Genomic DNA, 19067 nt, shown 5'->3' with positions numbered 1-19067 from the left:
CGGACGAGAATAGAACAGAGGTATCTCTCTGCTGAAGCATCGCATCATTGTTAGGGAAGACTCATCACCTAAACTTTACTAAAAAAACAAATGAAACTCCATACACTCTTCCTTTTGGGTCCTACATACCTTTACAAAATCTGCCTCTTCCAGCCATAACTCAACAGCCTCTTTGGCGGAAGTGTGATAGTGAATACATTACACATCCCGAGTACACCAGAACGTGTACCATTGTGGAAACTTCCCTCGGGTTCAAACAAAGATTGGAGCCCTTCTATGCTGACATCGAGGGCCCAAGCCGCTTCTGAAACATCTGAAAATCTACCGACAGTGAAATGAATTGTTGTGAATAGCCCTGCAGGGGAACATTAATCCTTAATGAAGGGAAATTTATCAGAGGCTAATTGCAAACCAGAGCAGTTTTTGTGGGCTGATGTCTACAGGGAAAGCAATTCTATGTACTTAGAGCAGATGAGCTTGCTTTGTCACAGCTCTGGTAGTCAATTTCACTATGCAGGAAAGTTGCCTTAATCTTTGCAATACGGTTTTTAAGAGTCTCCTTTTACCAAAGGTCTTCAAAGCTTCTCATCATACTCAGCTGTTTTTATTAATTATATAGATTAGTTGCATCTTTGCTGACTATTAGAATAGCTTACAGGATCAAAATCGGAAGCTCTTCTGTGATGCCAGAACTAAGCTTGACATAAATTTAAGATTCCCTGGTTATGTCCCTGGAAAAAAGTCACCAAGTGTTTTGCTGTTATTTTTAACAGGAAAACCATGCAGGAATAAGTAGTTTTCTGCAGTAAGGGAACCCCTTCTAATTCCTTGTGGTTGGACATGCCCTAGCTCTCACTGTACAGAAGAGAAGCTTCCTCCATACAGAGCCTGGGTGTAAGTACACCTCAGCCTTGTCTGGGCATGAAGCACCTACGATGTGCCCTGGAGCTATCGCCAGATCACTTTCAATAGCTGAGGATGCCACACACACTGTTCTGGCAAAAGCATCCTCGAGATACACACATTAACACTAATTAAGAGTTGCAATTCCAAGATAAGAAAATTCATCTAACCTCTCAAAAACAGTACATATCATTCTCCGCCCATATGTTTCCAAGACGATGGATTTTCTGCTTTCTCCTCACTCTTTCTTGGGACATTTTACAAGGGCCCAGACATTTCACTGTTTGTATTTAAGTACACGTGCAAACCACTAGATAACTTCTAACCAAGCCTAACAAGGGAGGTTCCCAAAAAGGATTACTTTTTTGCAGACAATTGGGAAAAGTATCTGTTATTTGTTGAAGAAAAGCTTAATCTGCAAAACTGAGCTTTGGATATATGAGAGAAGTGTGCTCTATAAAGAAAGGAGGCAATCTCAGAAAACTTCCCTCTCCTTTTACAGCACAAGTCTAGTAGAAAAACGACTGACTTTTACTATTAACTTTGACTCCTGTGACCTTCAGTAAACCAAATCTCCTTACACAAGGTATGAAAAATAATTTAGGCTTTGGAAAGATTATGAAGGAAACAATAATAATCTTAGCTTTAAGACTACACAAAAGCAAAAGATTGTTAGGTAGTACAGAAAAGATTAAGCTTATCATGCAAGTTTGTTTTTAATACCTTAAATACTTTTTTTAAGCCAAAAGCACCTAAAATGAGTATCCTCACACATCCCTTCCCGTACATGCTGCGGAATGATTTGCAGTGGAAGTGGTGCGATACCAAGCTAACCATGAACTAACACAATTGCATTTTTAAAGGCAAACCCCATGCCTTGTGAAAGCATTGCTCAGATGGGCTCAGATGGGCAGCCTTGCCCTGCTGCGGCCTCACGCTGCAGAGCGGCGCTGGGGAGACACCCTGCCTATCTGCAGAGGCAGGGCAGGCTGGCTGCACCTCCCGGGGAGCAGAGACAAGTTATCAGGCGCTGCTGAAACCTGCTGCTGACCAAAGAAACTGTCACACGGCTGTCTGGGGATCATGTATTACCGCCCCTCAGATGTGGGGTAAAAAGAGCAAAGAGGGAGAACAGGAGGAGGAGTAATACCTGAGTTCCTTCATGTGGAACCTACTGTCTTTTTAATCTTCTGAAAATCAAAGCATCCAAAATTAAACGCTCTTGACATTAAAAACTAACAAAGAGTATTCAACCTGAGTTTCATTATTCTTGGAAAATGCTACTCATCTACAATGCATTAAAACATGTTTAAATGCCACAAACTGAATACGTAAGCAGACCAGTGCTGATGTAGTTCACGTACTTCTTTTGCATATTCATCTCCTGCATATTATTTCAGTTAAGCAATTTTTTGCCTAACTACCTACATATCTACAATGAAGTAGGTATCACAGGGATCTGTACAAATAGCTGTTATTTTACTTTGTGGGATAAAATCCAGCAGTAATATCCTTACTTCTCACTGAATGCTATTCTGCACACTCCATTGCTGTATGCTGTATGTAAGAGGTACCATATAAAGGCTGCTTTGAAATACAGTTGCATATAATATCCTCAAAACAAATCATAACGGTCACATCAGTAATAACTGAATACACAGGCATTTTTCTTGTTTATTGTGACTATTTAAGAAGAAACTGGGGATAACATTAATGCAGGGATCTCAGAACATTTTAAGAATAGGTAAGTATGTCTATATATACACAAGTATCCAGGTAACCCAAGTTTACCAAGAATTTGATACTTGGCAGAGTGGCAAAGATCAATAGTCCATAACAAGCATGTCTTTGCTTTTGTTGTCACAACTATTTCCTTTCAAATGCTGTTTGTTTAGCAAATAGAAACAACTTCGTCCTGCTGGAGCTGTCACTTTACTCACTAGCCCTAAGATGCGTGTCATGAACTTGGGTCATCCCACACTAAAAGAGCAAAAATAAAAAAAAAAGTGCTTTATCCAAAACTTCAGGCCACTTTCTTAGCTGTCTTGCAAAATTGCAACTGGAAACAAATATAGTGCCACAAAGTAAGTAAAGTAAATTTTAGCGTGAACATTTGAGTATCATTGACACACAGCATTCAGAGTACTGAATATATATATTTAATTACAGGAACACTAGTATCATAGTAACCCATTGTGCAGGTTTGGTGTGAAGACCTTTCCAAGGGCAAGTGTCAGTTTTTCTTTTTTTTCTCAATCATTCCTCAAAAACATACTGCAAAACAGTACACTTTTGTCTTAAATATAGGTTAAGACCCAGATTGCTTAAAATATATCCAAGCTTATAATTTTCTCAGTAGTTTTGCCTACTCATTTGGGCTTTTATCCAAATGCTATCTTAAGACAACATTAAGCTTTTGACATTAAACAGCAGGAAGCACTGAATGATCTTTCATTAGCGAAAACCTCCAAAGAAACAAATTTGCACTTCACTTGTTCATTTTTTACAGTCAATGGTAGCAGCAGGGTGCCTATAGGTGAATGGCTTCTAACGGACTTACCAGCTTAATTAGAAACCCCAGAAAACGTTATTAATACTCAGGGTCGAGACCCCAAGCTGAAGCCTGTTAGCAGGGGAAGTGCACAGGACTGTTAAGAGCTTTCTGCAGGAAGGTCAGACTCGCAGCAGCCCTTGGCAGAGGCCTCTGCTCAAGGAAGCACAAACGGAGGCAGGTGGAGAACACGCTGCCATGCCCCAAACGCTCCCTCGCGCCGAACCCGTGCCAGGCAAAGCACTAATGCACCCGCGCTGCGCAAACAGGCAACCTGGGGACAAAACGTGCTCCCAAGAAGTGCAGCCAGAAGACAGGGTATGGGTAGCAGTTTGCCAAGCAGTTTCTCACTGTTCAAGATGTTAGGCTGGTCTTCTGTGCCCTGTATCATCAAAATCAACTGGGTCAGGGTAGTCTGCACTTTTCTGCGTGGTGCCACTGAGATGCTATCTGGGCTCCAGCTCAGAGAGCTCTTTCACCATGACCCCTCCTAACAGCCAAGTTAGCTCCCAGAGGCAGTTTGTGATAAATGTCTCTGGGCCGTCCTATGAGACAGGGAAGAAGAATTTTCTCTTTGTGAATTTTCTGAATTTTCTGTTTCGCTGCAGCGTGAAACAGAAAATAAAGGCACGCCCCACCCTGTCCCCTGCCAGGGTGCACAAGTGAAAGCAAGCAGCTTTGCAATTCAAATCCTCTCACTGTGCAGAGATACCAGTGTTTTATTGAAAGTCGCTTTAAAGCAAGCACCTAAACTAATCTGGGTTAAACTCTGATCCAATTCAACCCCATTACAAACTAACCCTGGCTATGCTTAACTTGCAATCCGTAGAGGTATTCCTGAAGAGCAACAGTAACGCACCAAAATAAGCTGGCCAATCATGTTCTATTTTTTCCACTGCCAATGTCTCCCTCTCCTTCATGAACTCTGTGCGCTGGTTAAAGTATTTTGCTATGGTTACCAAAGCAGAGGTATAGTCAAGAGTAAAGCTTACCTCAGGGTTTGAGAGACAGGCAGAGGCTATTTCTTTTCAGTTTCCAATTATATTTACAAAACACTGCTCATTATTTTTCCCCCCTAAGAGTGAAAGATGTTTTTTCCCTTGCTGGAATGCAAGCTGCTGTTTCACTGCATTTTTATTAGCTCAGGTCTATTTTATAGGTGTCACTGGAGCAGTGCTCATCTTGCTGTTGAAAGAGCAGACATGCTTATGGCTCTGCAAAGCAACCATCCTCTTACCTCACTGCCCCATCACCCCAAGACCTGGAGGTGTCAAGCACGCATGCAGCACAGAAAATACAGGAATATGTTAGAGCAGGGCAGCTTAAAAAGGACCAAGACTGCCCTGAACTGGCTACAGCAAGTGGGGGTTTGGTTTGGCTCAAGTTCGCAGCTAAATTGTATATACTGAAAGCTTATGAAAAATGCTGTTTCTTGATGGACAAGTGAGTACGTGCTGCAGCACAAGGTTCCCTTCCAGATGCTGCTATCCTGTGAAAAGATTACACACCACCACTTGCTTCTGGGTGCTCATCACCTCACAGTTGGAGGTATTAGCTCCAGGATCTGCAGGTGAAACTGTTCAACCAATTTCTTTCAACCACAGCAGTTAAGGAGAGGAAAGGCATTTTCTCTAAACTGGATTACAGCTTTAAAGCTCAGCTGCATCTGGAAAGGACACACAGCTTGGAGTTTTAGTTTTGCTTCCAGCAAGGGTAATGAGGCTACCAATAGAAAGACTGCAGAAATTGTGTATATGCCTATTCCTTTCAATTGTAAAAATTGCTTGGGTAAATCAAACCATCACAATTATTTTCCTTCCCTAGTTGGCATAAGCCTCAAAGTTGCAGTCTGCATTTTCAAAGATAATATGAATATGATATAATTTTCCATTTCTCCTAAAAGAAGCTTATGCTAATCCAATTTTGCCAGAATGGGAAAAAAAATCCTTATGTAAAATATTGAATTCAACTTCCACTATGAAATTATTCTAGAAAATAAATTGAATGGGCTTGTCCTTACCTTGGTAGAAAAACACTTTCCACTACATAGAAGTCTTGCATAAGGACGTCTCTGTCTGGTTTTGATGTAAGCTTTCCTACAGTATAACCAATTCCCAGCTGGATAGCACCTTTAATAGCTGAGGATGCAGTCTGCATAAAAAATAAGAATTCAAGCATCAGTTTGTTATAAACAGATTTCTGTTCTTTATCAGCAACATTTTATAGTAAACTCATAATCATTTCCATAAAAATAATTTCTAGTTATCTTTTACTTTCTCAGCTTGGAGAACAGAAGAAAACATTTAAACAAAGATGGCCACTTTTCAGCTGAATGATTTGAAGAAATACTATGATGCAGCAAAATGTTAAAAAAAAAAAAAAAGTCAACTTTCTGATTGTATAGACTGAGGCATTTTTAAATTGCCCAAACAGTTTGGACGTCAGATTCTAACCTAGACACTTCAGACTTAACTAGGCCTTCAGAACCCTTGAGTAGTTTTGAATCAGAACAGGGAAAGAACTGCGACTGGTGCTGTAAGCACATAAATTGAACCCACCTCTGAAACTTTTGTGCTGAATCCTTCTTGTTGGATTAAAATGCTAGGACCAAGTCAAAATAAGAAATTACTCATGAAATGAATTTGTAAGAAAAGATGGAATTGGAAAACAGATCATTGGGAAGGATAAAGGAGACTCACAGTAGAAGGAACATACTCCCATAGTAAAGAATTTTCACTACTTTGTAGATACAATTTCAGTGTCTATTTTCAGATTTTGCATCTCATCTATTCAACAAACAAGAGATGAAATTAAATGAAGAGCATCAAAAGCTCCACAGCTAGAACTACAGGAGCACTTGAACAAAAATATTTCATAAATAGTAACTTGGAATTATATAAGAATGGGTTCAAGTATACCTATCACTTATTTTAGTTCTCGGAACAGCATATGCTAGGGTGACTGCTTATTTTTAGAAAAGACAAGAGATATGTGACTCTTAAATAATTAAGACTGCACAACCAGCACCGCTTGCATAACAGTTCAGAAGAGGCGATTTGGTGGGAACAAACAACACAGTCATTCTTAGAGTGCTACTTTGATTATTACAAAGATTTGGCTTGCATGGTAAAAAGATTCCCATTTTTCTTTTCTTGAAAGGCCTCTATTCATGAATGATTAATGCCCAACAAAAGGAGTGATTATGCAACTTCGATCAAACCAATGCACATACAAATAGAGCTTCTGCTTCAGAGCTGGACGCACACCTTGCTCATTGCTAGAGAGAGGATAAAGACTGAAAAAAACATCAGAAAATCACAGAATCACAGAGCGGTTGAGGTTGGAAGGGACCTCTAGAGATCATCTAGTCCAACCCCCCTGCTCTAGCAGGGACTGGATGTGGCTAGGATAATACAGCATTTGCCTTTGACTAACAACAGAGGACAAGTCAAGCAAGAAAACAGCAGGTAAACTGGTGATATGATTCCAAAAGAACAACTCTGAATCACTTTTTAGGCACATAATTTCTGTAGGTTTTCTGCACATCCAAAAGAATACATACAGGTTATAGAGGACAGAAGGTAGGGCTTTCTAGTAGTATGGTACGGATCTTACCTAGAAGATTTTGCTAATTTCCACTGATAGTCAGGAACGTGCAAGCAAATCACCATTAGTAATCCTCAGCATTTCTGTAGCAATCAGAGCAATGGCTTTAACAAAAGCAATATTATGAAACCATTCAGGATATTGTACATCTTTTTTTAAAACAAACTGACAGAAGATTTAGCATGCTGACCCTAAGCCCACCTATTTGTGAATCACTATTCTGAGCTAACATTCTCCACAAAGGGTAGTTATCCAAAACTCCTTTACCAAGAGACAAGTTTTTATTTTCACAACCCTTAAATGAAACAAAACAAACCTTGGAATCTCTCAGTGCAAACGCTTGTTTAGTTTATTTTATTATTTTGTGATCGCAAACAGAACCTAAGGAGAAGATAAAGCAGCTACCACTCAAGCCCTAGGGGAAATGTTGTTCTTGATTCATTCATTTTACTACTACAAAAATATATTCCTTAGAAGTCAGTGTGCCAAATGTCAGTGGAAAAATTCCACTCCCCCCTACATTTTTTCTTGTTCAGACACCTCTCTTACTGCACACACAGGCTGAAAAGTCTACTTTCAAAGCTAAACCCATTACAACTTTCAATTCCACTTCAGTACATTATTGCTGTAGAGCAAGCAATAAAGCTCTGCAACATTTTATGCCAAGATTTCTCCCTTTTAGGGAGAGAAATCATTTTTTCTTTACATTAATTACATGCAGAGGTTCAAAAAAAGACCCTGGACCTATCTATCAAGCATAACCTCACAGTAATTCTAGGATCATTTAACCTAGTATCAACATCTTCTAAAGCTCTAAGAAATGAATGGATGAGAAAAAGCAGCAAGATTAACAACATCAGTTCATGTATTTTATACTGAGGGATTTTTAGCAAACTGTGTGCATTCTGAAAGCAGCTGTATTTTCTACAGAGAAGGGCACAACAAAAAGCTCTATCCCCCTTTTCCTGATTAGGGTGTTGCTGTTTACTGCACAAATGCATTGGTGGGTTTTGAATAGTTAATAAAGATAGAAGCCCATAAAACTGTTGTCAGTTTGAGATCAGTCAGATGAGACTACTTCTTTCAGTGGCTCAAGTACTGCAGACCCTAAAGCATCAGCCCAGGATCAGCCAAGTACTACCACTCTGCTGGATCTTCCAGCAATGGCATATACAAGCCACAGAGCTGACACAGCTGTAGTTTTTGGCACGGTTAATTCCCCAGTTCATGGGAGCAGTACCAAGAGACTGCAGCAATTGTATCCTCATAGCAGAAAGTGGATTTTGGTGAGTTTATAGTTGTGGCTTTACTGGCTGCAGGAAGGCAACAGAAATCTGAACCGGTGGAAAGCCTACCTGCTCTAACCTCACGGGCAGTTATTTTCTGAGCATAACTTAATGAACAATGAATTCAAGCCAGATCAGTGCTTTGTGTCACACAGCCACACACATCCTTGGTTTGACAGAGGGGCCCCTGGATTTACCCTCCAAGCCACAAGCAGAATCAGGTACAGTTCCTCCCTCTTTGGGGTTTCAACGGACATTATTCCAGAAGGGATAATTAAGACTGTCACTTGTCTCCAAACCCAGATTAAACTGCACCTTATGTACATTCTGAGAAGGAAAGCATAAAACTGTAGCTATATTGGTAACTATAACATAAGTTATGGCTCCTGCAGCCACAAGCACCGAGTCATTGCCATGACTCATAATCCTGCCCTAACTTCCTCCATGTATTTTCCCAGGGGGCCCATATTTCAAAGCAGGCTGGGACACTTCCACTTACATGAGTGGCCCATTTAATGGTCACAGAGCAGCACTGGGCAACAGCTGCATTCCACTGAGACGTGTGCTTCAGCAAATAAAGTGCCCCAGCAAATCGTAAAAACAGTGACAACAGGCGGATATACGGCGATCCCTTTGTTATTTCCCTTTCAAGCTATAAAATTCCTTCACTATATTCCACTCTTTTCAAGTTACTACACTTCAAATGTGCCCAAATTTCTTATTCCAGTCATAAGCCTGTGCTGAAATCTTCTAACTAAGTGATATGCAACCTATGTCACAGTAACAGAATAAACTGGAACCTAATATCCAATTTGAGAGGACTTAAATTTTCACATAATCCCATGAATGTAATAAGTAAGGTTTTAACATTTATAAATTAGTTCCATAATTTTTCTTTTACATATTTATTTCAGAAAGGTGTTAAGCAGACACAAGGTATGCGAAGGCAGTTTGCATTCAGCTAACAAATCCAACTGAGATGAAGCTGCCTAGCAGCTGTGCAAGTTCACTACATGGTTACGAAAAGCAACTGTATCTTAGCAAAAGGACAGTCCTTAATAAAAGTGGAAAAAAACAGGGATGACAAAATGTAGTTACTCTAGCTACTAGAAAGCACATTACATTGACAAATAATTATTTCCATTAGAATGTGAAGGTCATTGCCACTCATGTAAATGTCTGGAAAACCTAACTAAACACTGGTTTGATGGTAAGGGCCTGGCTCTGGGCACACAATACCCAATAAACCAAATAGGCTTATTGTTTTAAACAAGTTTTCTTGCAAGTTTCACATTTTATGAGATCGAAGAAACAATTCCTTTAGAAACAAACCATAAATAAAGAGTAACAGTGTTGGCCATAGGCTTCTTTTATTCTATACGTTCTAAACAATTTCCTTTTGCTCTCATTCATGCAGTTATTTTCTCACTCTTCTCTCTCAACTACTCTTTGCTAAGGCTTTATGTATTGCCCCAAAGCAAGTCCTGGAAAATTCAGCCCATGTCCCTGCCTCCTTTAAAGGTAGCCAACCTATAGAGTAGATAGCTGAAACTAGCTACATGACGGCTTGGGTGCAAACCTTGCCCTCGTTTATCTGTCCTCCCGGTTTATCACTCTTTTTATTGTAACTGAAACTGAGCTTGTAAACTTTCTAGGGCAAGGATAGCAACTCTTCCAGCAAACACCTGGCTTATTGCAAGTGCTATAAAGCAATGAAGAGAAAAAAAACTCCTGGGCTCCGAAACTCTACTTCATTATCAGCCTGCGAATTGCAGACAATATTTGCTTTCTGCCACCCTCTGAACTACTGTCATACAAACAAACATCAGTAAAACAGTCCAGGTTTGAAATCTACCTAATAAAGAGGTAGGGATGGCTTATTTATCCTAACTCTGTGTAAGCAGTGGGGAGCAGATGGGATTTGAGAAGGAACCAGGCCTGATGCATGCAATCCTGCAGCCACGCTTACTGCAAGTGTCTGTAGCTCCTTCACCCCTCTCTACTGCTTAATCCAGGAACTGGTCATCTGCTTCACAGCTCTCCTACCCACCAAACCCAGGTCCTAGAGCTTGAACAAACTATGATTCTTTAACATTAACGGTATGAATGCACTGGCATCAATAAGACTGTAAGCGTGTTAAGATAACCTGACACCACAGTAAGTAGTGTAAAGAGCTTCTTCTAACTCATATTACCCAACTTGAGGCTAGCAGTATGGGAAGAATTCTTGAAGAAATGTTTTCCTTGATTTTTGATTTTAAATTTAGACACATGCTACACACCTTAAAATTTTTAATACACCTGCTCTGCTCTTGCGGTCATGGGCAATGACACTTGAGAAAGGGACGAGTGCAAATAACTTGTATATCACAGCCTTCCTACAGGCAGAATTATCACTGAATTTAAAATGTGAAATCCACAGGGATTTACTCAAAAACAATTCAAGTCACACGGATTAGGATTGATTAGAGTCACATTCCTGTCCTAGGAATTTTCTATTACAAGCAAGCGCTTGTTCTTCAGTTATACCAGTTATCGTATGTACCAGGAATCTACACACACTACCACTCCCATGCAAACACAGTTTATCTTTTCCAGACTTCTGAAAAGAAACTAAGCTTTATAAATTTTGTAAACCCATAAGCCAAACCACCCGAGGAAAGTGACTGCTGAAAAACACTATTTCCTCTTGAAGCTACATTTAAAGGAAGCTCTCTGAATAGTAAATAGTTACAGGTAGATGCATGATGTACGTGCAGCTTTTTCCTTGTTTTTTGTTTTGTTTTGGTAACAGCCACATTGAGTCAACACTGGCAGAAGTTTCAGTTAAAAAATCTTCTGGAGGTGGCTTCCCCACCTCAGTGCACTCTCTGCAGTTGATACACTCCATCCATTAGTTTCCTTTTATACCAAGTAAAATAGATACAGAGATTAAAACAGAGAGCTCCTAGAAAACCCCAGTGGCTGAACCAGTCTTACTGTTCTCCACAGCTGGTACCGTGGGCCACTCCAGCCACAGTTTGCCTGTACTACCCTTGCATTTCACAGCACCTCTCTGCTGGTCCCGTGGCTGCAGACCACGAGTCATGGTACTCGACCTCTGCAAGGAGCCCAGGATGCTCAGGAACAAACTCCCAAGCTGCTCCCTCTCACAGAAAGGACTCAGTGCTACTAGTCTGCTATTCAAGTAGCAGCCCTGACCTCCAGAAGAAATGGCTATCTCAACTTTTTTTTGTCATAATAAAGCAATCTATTACTCAAAAACAGAAGGAAAAAAAAACACCACAGTATCTGTTTTAACAGGGTATTGCAATTAGGGGATTGTCATAGATAGAGAAAAGTATGGGTCAGCAGCAATGGCAGAGAGGCAGCTGAAGAGGTTAAAGTTCAGCAGAAATACCTAGATACATCTGGCTCTTACAAAGAGCTATTTACTGCAGGGGTCTATGCCATGTCCTTGGGCTGCTCTTTTCCACTGCATCCTGGAGTCCTGCTTGACCACAAGCTAATGCAGTATTACATGCCGCTCTCCAGGGTTGGCTGGGCTATTAGTCATTATCAACAGCACTTTATTAGAACAGGAATAGAGGATTGTATGCTTTTCCAGTTTCGGTTTGCTTTGGTATGCTTTGGTTTTTGTCTATCTTTCTCTGAAAAACAAATGGATTTCTGTAAGTTTGGCAATAGCCATTGCTCCAAGCAAAACTGTAAGAGCCACTAACTTCAGTGTCCTTCAAAGTCTGCCACTGAAAGCAGGTTCCAATGGAACACAAACTCCAGGATGGAAATTTCAAAGTCTGTGAGATTAAGTACCCTACTTGCAGACATTAGACACAGCAGACAAGCCAACGCAGAGATGTAGCAGTACTGCTCATAAACCTTTACATTTAGCAGCAGGTAGCTGATTTCCCTTATCCAGGTAAGCTCTGTTTGCTGCAGGGCAAAGTGACTCCACAACATGCAATTTTGAGTAGGTTATGTAAAGCGCTCACAGTATGCTAAGCAGAACAACCGCAGGCTATGTAAGAATGCAGCACAGCCTAATTGCATATGTACACGACAGCCTTCAGTCTACAAGCAAAGATCTTGACAATCCAGCAGCAGATTTCCACAGCACGAGCACAACGAGCATCTGCCTTGCTTTCTGGTGTGACTTTCTTCTATTTGCTTAATATGGTCTAGCAGATCTGTCTGTGCCTCAGGCGTGCCACCAGCCCAGTATTAATTGCCAGGATCCTGCTTAGATTTGGTTTACCCCTAGGCAGAATTAGGATTACAATACGGTCTGAGGACATCACAGTGCAAAACCTGCATGTAGTAATTGGAGTCAGGTGCAACTATCATGATTTTCACAAAAAAAGAGGTTGCAAAATATTGGGAGGAAATTAGAAGTGTCTAATGTATCCTCAAGATACAACAGGGACAAGATTGTGATGGATATTCAGCTCAGTCTGGTGACTGCTTTGTGTTGCCATGGTCTTTTGCCTAGGATTCCAAACATGAAATGGAGAAAGCATCTAGAGCTTCTCTTTTTTTTTCCTCCTTATTTCTTTCTTTGGGGAGAAAACAACAGCAAAAACAACCACACTCAAAAAGCTGGCCACAGTTGCAAGATTTCAGATTTTTTATACCCAGATATAGGTGCAGTGGAGTTTTCTATGAATTTCTGGCTGACTAGCCAAAATCTTTGAATAGAGTGATTGAAAATTTTCAGATAATATCTACATTCTTTGGAAATTCAGACACTTCACGAAATTTGAAATATTGAAAGAAACAGCTGGGCCTACAGATTAAAATGTTTGTAGTGAAGGACCACACTGAAGAGTCTTATAGACCCACTTCCAACAAGTCCTTTCTAGAGTGAAAATATTCAAGGAAAAGCTTTGGTTTACTAATGTAATAATGTCACAGAAAGTTGTGTTCCAACATTTCTCAAGAACATTTGCGTCAGATAGCAGTGGCAGGAAAAAAATTATTATAAAATATTACAGCTCAATCGATAAAAATGATTCAGTACAGAAACCATGCCATTGCCTTGGCTTAGCTATGCATTTCAGAAAGTGTACAGTATCTGAGGATGTTCTAGCAATGCTTGCACAAGGCATCTCACAAGCTTTTAGCAATCCAGGATATTTTCTTGGAGCTCCCAAGTATTCAACACTCAGGCATGTGGCAAGTCTGATTTTCCTCTGCCATGAAAGCGGAGCAAACATGAATATTCATGTTTGAATTTCATGAATATTGAAAAAAGAATCAATATTCATAGAACAAAAACATAAAGAAAATATCTCAAAAAATTAAGTCCAGGAATGTAACTGATAGGCCTACAGAATACTATTCTTCAAAGTCCTGCCCTGGATGAAGTTTGAGATAATTGTGTCAAGAAAAGCTCCTTTCTAACTACTTAACTACATAAATTCAATGCTTGTTTGGAACATACTACTAAAACAGAACAAAAATACCATAAGCCTGAGGGAAAATGTTTCCATTATAAACAAATTCCTTTTCCTGGAGGATGCACAGGCAAGTAGTGACCCCTCTGCTAGCTCTGTCAGGGCCAAACTGTGTCGTAAAGAATTACAGCAGGCCAAAGTACACTGGAGCACACACACACAGAGGACATCTGGAAGGAAACCACATTTTGAGGAGCACCCATTTTCACCAGCAACGCTTACAAGTCTCTCCTCTTGACACAGACCTGCAAATTCATTTATCCCCTCTAGGCAGTCCTCAGAGACGAGGTGCACTAGATGAGAACATCACTCTCAGCAGTGCACACTTTGACTGTACAAACAGAAAGAACGCAAAGCACAGAATTAGAAAATGAAGAAGAAAGAACAGAAAAGGGAGAGAATTGAAGGGTCTTTGCCTCCCCCTCATCTCCCAGCTGTTGCATCTAGTAACATGGTACTCAATAGCTACAACTGCACAGCCCAGCACCTTGCACCTCAGCTATGCCGGTTCAGCTGCCACTCAAAGCTCTGCCGGCAGCATCTGCTCCAGGGTCCTCAGAAATGAGGAGGAGAGATCTGAGACAGAAAGAATGTGAAGTTTTTCTGCATGCCTCAGCAGAAGAATGTTTTTCCTCAAACAGCCATCAGAAATCATTTGTTCTCTGATGAAAATAGGTTTCAGTTAGCCATTATTCATCCTTGTGTCAATGGGACAGATTGCATTGCACTAAGGTAAGCAGTTTCGTTTACACTCCATAAAGCTACCTCTTTCTCTAGGTTAAAATACTAGTTTTTCATACTTACATAAAATAGATCTAAACAATAGTATCAAGGAATTGCAATTATTTCTCTAATATTCCTCCATGTTTCCTTTAATGTTCACAGTTCTTAGTAAGGGATATTTATATTTTCAGATCAAGCAACTACAGCATATTATTTAATATATACTAATTTGTAGGCTTATTTCTAACACAGAGAATCTGTAAGATCTGACACACGGCTTATAAAGCCAGGACATTTACATCGTTTCATTTTGCCTTATGGGTCGTCAGATCTTACATCACAGAAATATTTTCCATGCATCACTTTCCCCTTTTGCATGTACTTTATACATATGACTAATGCTGAACAAACATAACCTCTACAAGATGACTGGATAAAGTATATAATTAAGCAAAATGCGAAATTCTTTGAGACACAACCTATTATTTTGTTTTTAAATCAGAATTTGAGGAACGTCTTGGTATTTTTTCCTCAGGCATGAGGAAAACGTACCCTTCAGCAGGGCAGTATCAGAGCATTACTTATCCTAGAAATTTAATTTAGTTTTGGCATTATAGACATGCCAGCAGGTACCTGAATATCATATAATTTTTGACACAAAACCACTTCAGACTCCTAATCGGGAAGTTCCTTTGAAGATGCTAAGACAAAAAAGCTAAAGAGGCACTTTGGGGCACCTGCTCTATAAGACAAGGAAGGGCCTTCATGTTGCAACATGAACAGCAGAAGCTTCTTCATCTTTATTTTGCATAAAGAAAAAAAAAAACAACAACAACAACAACAAAAAAAAACCCCCAAAAAACAGGGAAGCAAGCCCTTTGAGCTACAAGGGTGGGCCAGAAGTACTTATCAGCTTATCAGTCAGGACCTATGTGAGTACCTTGCCTAAGTGTTTCCGCTGGAATCGATGGTGGGATGGGAACGGGAAGTGCCCCAGGAGCTGAGCAAGCACCAGCTGAGGAAAGAGCTCAAGGAAGCCGCACAGGAACTCACAAGACAGAGCTGCACACGTTTTCCAGCCAAAGCACTGACGGGCAATAATACATGACTGGGGAAATGCAAATGCAATACCTGCGTAAGTGCAACACCCTGCATCAAGCAGGGTTGTGAGCAACACCAGATAGATAGATGGGTCTGATCTTAAGTGTGAATGCCTGTTCATAAGCAAGATCTTGTAGGAGAGTTACCAAAAACAGGAATTAAATGGGAGATGGTATAAGATGGTTCTGTTAAACACAGGTCATGACAGTTCACCTCATAGCCAACCTTCTAGACAAATGCAACTGGCTTGCCTGCAGTTCAGTAAAAAAAAAAAAAAAAAAAAAAAAAAAAAAAAAAAAAAGTGAAATGGCATTACCTGGGAAATCTAGAGAGGGTGTGAACCAACAGAAACTGCAAAGTATGTAAGGAGCTTGGCTTCCAAGCAGACACCTTATTAAAGTGGAAAGCATCAGGTGAAGTAAAGTTCTTCATAAATAACTTACGGGACCAAAATGCATGAATCTTTTTATTATCAACATTCACAGAAAAAGCAGGAGCTTACTAACAAAATTTGCTGCTAACACTATGCTCTGGAGGATCTCCTATACAGGATCTCACACAGAGTACACTGGGGGATGTGAGCACATGAACAGGAATCCAACTAACTAACATAAGATAAAAGAGCAGAAAGCCAAAAACTCAGGGGAAAGCATAGAATTTGCTGCAATTGCTAGGCTTTGTCGGAGACACATTTCCAGGAAAGATACTGGTGCCAAAGTGATTATGCTTTACAAGGCTTCCCCTGGAATATTGTGAATTTAGCAGTTGAGAGAGGAAGAGGGAAGGAAGCTCACATGGTGAGGAACTACCCAGATTTGTCTCATCTATTCTAGAAATATAAAGCTGCATGTGTGTCTACCCCAGACATTGAGCTTTGTTCCTTTCTGGTACCATATTTCAAAAACAAGTTTGACTTCAATATTTTAAAGTCAGTTCTGAGAAAAACAGCTGAAACTTCAAGGCAAGAAAAATGCTGACAATGTGTCTGTCAACAAAAGGGACTGGAAGTAGTTTATTATTCTCCTTGACTTAACCAGGCGTACTGCAGATGATACGCAGAAACCTATCATATACAGCAGAGGCATGTGGATATCTGACCATTAAGAAATATTATTTGATTTTTTTTTAATGTTAAAAAAGCGCACACAGTAGGTGCATATTGACAAAGTGATGACACTTTGGCACTAATGATTTTGTGCTCAGAGAAATCTCAGTTGCTAAAAACTGAGCATTTTCCATATACAGCAAGTGTGCATATTTTAAAGATGCCGTAAGTGAACTAGCTTTCTATTAGATGGCCCTGCAGAAATGTCTTATGATTTCACAGGAAGAAAAAAAACAAACAAACAAACAAAAAACACACACACACACACTTTCAGTTGAATCATAGCACATCCTTTGTTCATTTCTGTATTTCTGTATTAGTTGGTTCTAAAGTATATTTCACTTACAGTATGTTTCAATTATCCAAAATGAAAGGTAAAAGGTATAGAGAAAAGTTAACGTGTCTTACCTTTTTATATGTTTTCTCTTCATTCGGCTTTCTGGCAGAGGCATCTCCATTTTCAGTAACAGACGACATCTAACAACACAAGCTTAGGTTATAAACATGGTATTTACATTAGAAAATATGTGCGCAGAATATACAAATCATTAGCCAGTTTTTGCTAAATTCAGACACTTCAGAGGTCAGCTAGCAACCAAGATCAGGCACATTTCATGTTGCTCCTCTTCCAATTAAGTTATCCTTAGTTTTCTTCTTTTTGAGATCTCTCTGTTAAAACAAAGTCTAGAAAAGCTGAAGATAGTATTTTATTATTACTAAAGTAACCTGCTTCTCTCTGTGTAGGGGAAATTTGCATCTGCATTGACATATCCTATTCTCCTACTTATTCTGGAATTCAACCATCTGAATCAGTGAATTCATTGCTAATTCAGCTATTATCTCTTTCATAATATCTTACTTTTTTTTGAGCAAGTAGCATATCTTCAAGTATATACAAAATCTTTGCTCCTGATAATCCCTGCTCCTCTATCTTTATCCACTCCTGCGTAACATCTCAACTTTAGTTTGGAGGCCTAGCCTTAGCCCCATCAGCAGATCCCATCAGCACCAATATCCAAACCACACCTCCAGTTTCACTTTTTCTTTACTAAAAGGGGTTATTTTTTGTTATGAGCACTGATTCTACACCTGACATAAAAAAAAAAATGTAGGTGATGCAAATTATCCTCCACCTGTCCTATCTACTGTCAGTACCTTACATGCCTGCAGGACAACAACAGCACTCACGTTATCCACGTAGACTAAAAGGACAGTGTCGTCTCAGCATGAAGGGTCACATCGCCCTTTCCTGCATCTTTCCTCATCACTTTGTAGCTACGCAGACAGACTGACACACAGTACAGTGTGTCAGAAAATCTGTTGCCCTGTAGATCCTGTGAGATGAGCTTGAGGGGCCAGGCATGGGCAAAAGTGTGAGGCTTGTGCATATGAGCCAGACTCTCAGGGGCATAGTTCAACAGCACAAGGACTTTTTCTTCATTAGTTTACTGCATCCGCCTCGAAGTTGCAAGGAGGTATTTGACATTACATCTTACCATTGCTGTGAAGCAGCAATAGATCAAGAATAAATCACTAAATTACAGATTATCTGGGTCAGTCACTCTCAAGAGCAGCTGCCAAGGTTAAAAAAAGCTACAAGAACATATTCTAAAAATTGCTGCTAGATTTTGCCAACAGTTTCATAATGGAAGCATACATACCATTCTGAACTGCAGGGCAAGTCATCTGGAGCTGAGAGCTGGGGTCAACTCATTCATTGGTGCTGTTAATATTTTCCAGGACCTATTAAAACAACAAAAAAGTCTGTTATCATTATGCCATCATAGATTTATATCTCAAGAATAGCTTTAGAATTCCTTGTAATACTATTTCTTGGCCCCAGCAGGCAAGAACCCAGCTAGAAGTGATGCTGTTCAAGAGACTTCTCATATATCTTGGTTACTCGTTGGTTATTACACACACTTAGAAACAAGCAGCTCTACCCAGGATAAAATCAGTGCAACCTAAATTGCCTTTGCCCTAGATCCTGCCACTACTGTGGCAATAACAACACTAATATGGAGCAATAAACACACATACTGTGCAGGATTGTGTAATTACACATGCTCTTCTATGAGGAGTTAAAAATACCAAAAATTAGAATCCCCACTCACATGGAGCATCCCATATTATTAATTCCATCCAAGGAAAAAAGCTGAGTGACAGAAGTGAGCATCTGGAAGACTGAGCACTGTTTGGTTTTAAATAACAAATCTGGAGGACCAGGCCAAACTCTTTTCCATCGTGGTCAGTGACAGGACAAGGGCTAATGGGTACAAGTTGAAGCACAGGAAATTCTATCTCCATGTGAGGAAGAACTTTTCCTGTGAGGGTGACAG

General features: G+C 40.0%; 1 protein-coding gene across 2 annotated transcripts in view; it reads right to left on the bottom strand.

Annotated features, from left to right (window-relative positions):
- Positions 1–19067, bottom strand: part of PIP5K1B (phosphatidylinositol-4-phosphate 5-kinase type 1 beta) — a 97903-nt gene that overhangs the window by 46213 nt on the left and 32623 nt on the right. The window contains exons 2-4 of one of the 2 annotated variants that reach the window (XM_010226316.2): positions 18390–18471; positions 17137–17205; positions 5475–5605 (exon numbers count right to left, since the gene is read on the bottom strand). In XM_010226316.2, coding sequence (XP_010224618.1) covers positions 5475–5605; positions 17137–17205; positions 18390–18392 — 203 coding nt within the window. In that variant the 5' untranslated portion in view covers positions 18393–18471. Of the gene's footprint in view, positions 1–5474; positions 5606–17136; positions 17206–18389; positions 18601–19067 lie in introns of those variants that run through there. The other variant, XM_088523374.1, reaches the window with a different exon arrangement.

The sequence above is a fragment of the Tinamus guttatus genome, unplaced genomic scaffold, assembly GCF_059628265.1.
Source record: "Tinamus guttatus ecotype Peru unplaced genomic scaffold, ASM5962826v1 Tinamus_guttatus_pri_ptg000185l, whole genome shotgun sequence".
Lineage (NCBI taxonomy): Eukaryota > Metazoa > Chordata > Aves > Tinamiformes > Tinamidae > Tinamus > Tinamus guttatus.
Note: the sequence above shows the minus strand (reverse complement) of the source record. Positions and strands in the feature narration are given on the sequence as shown.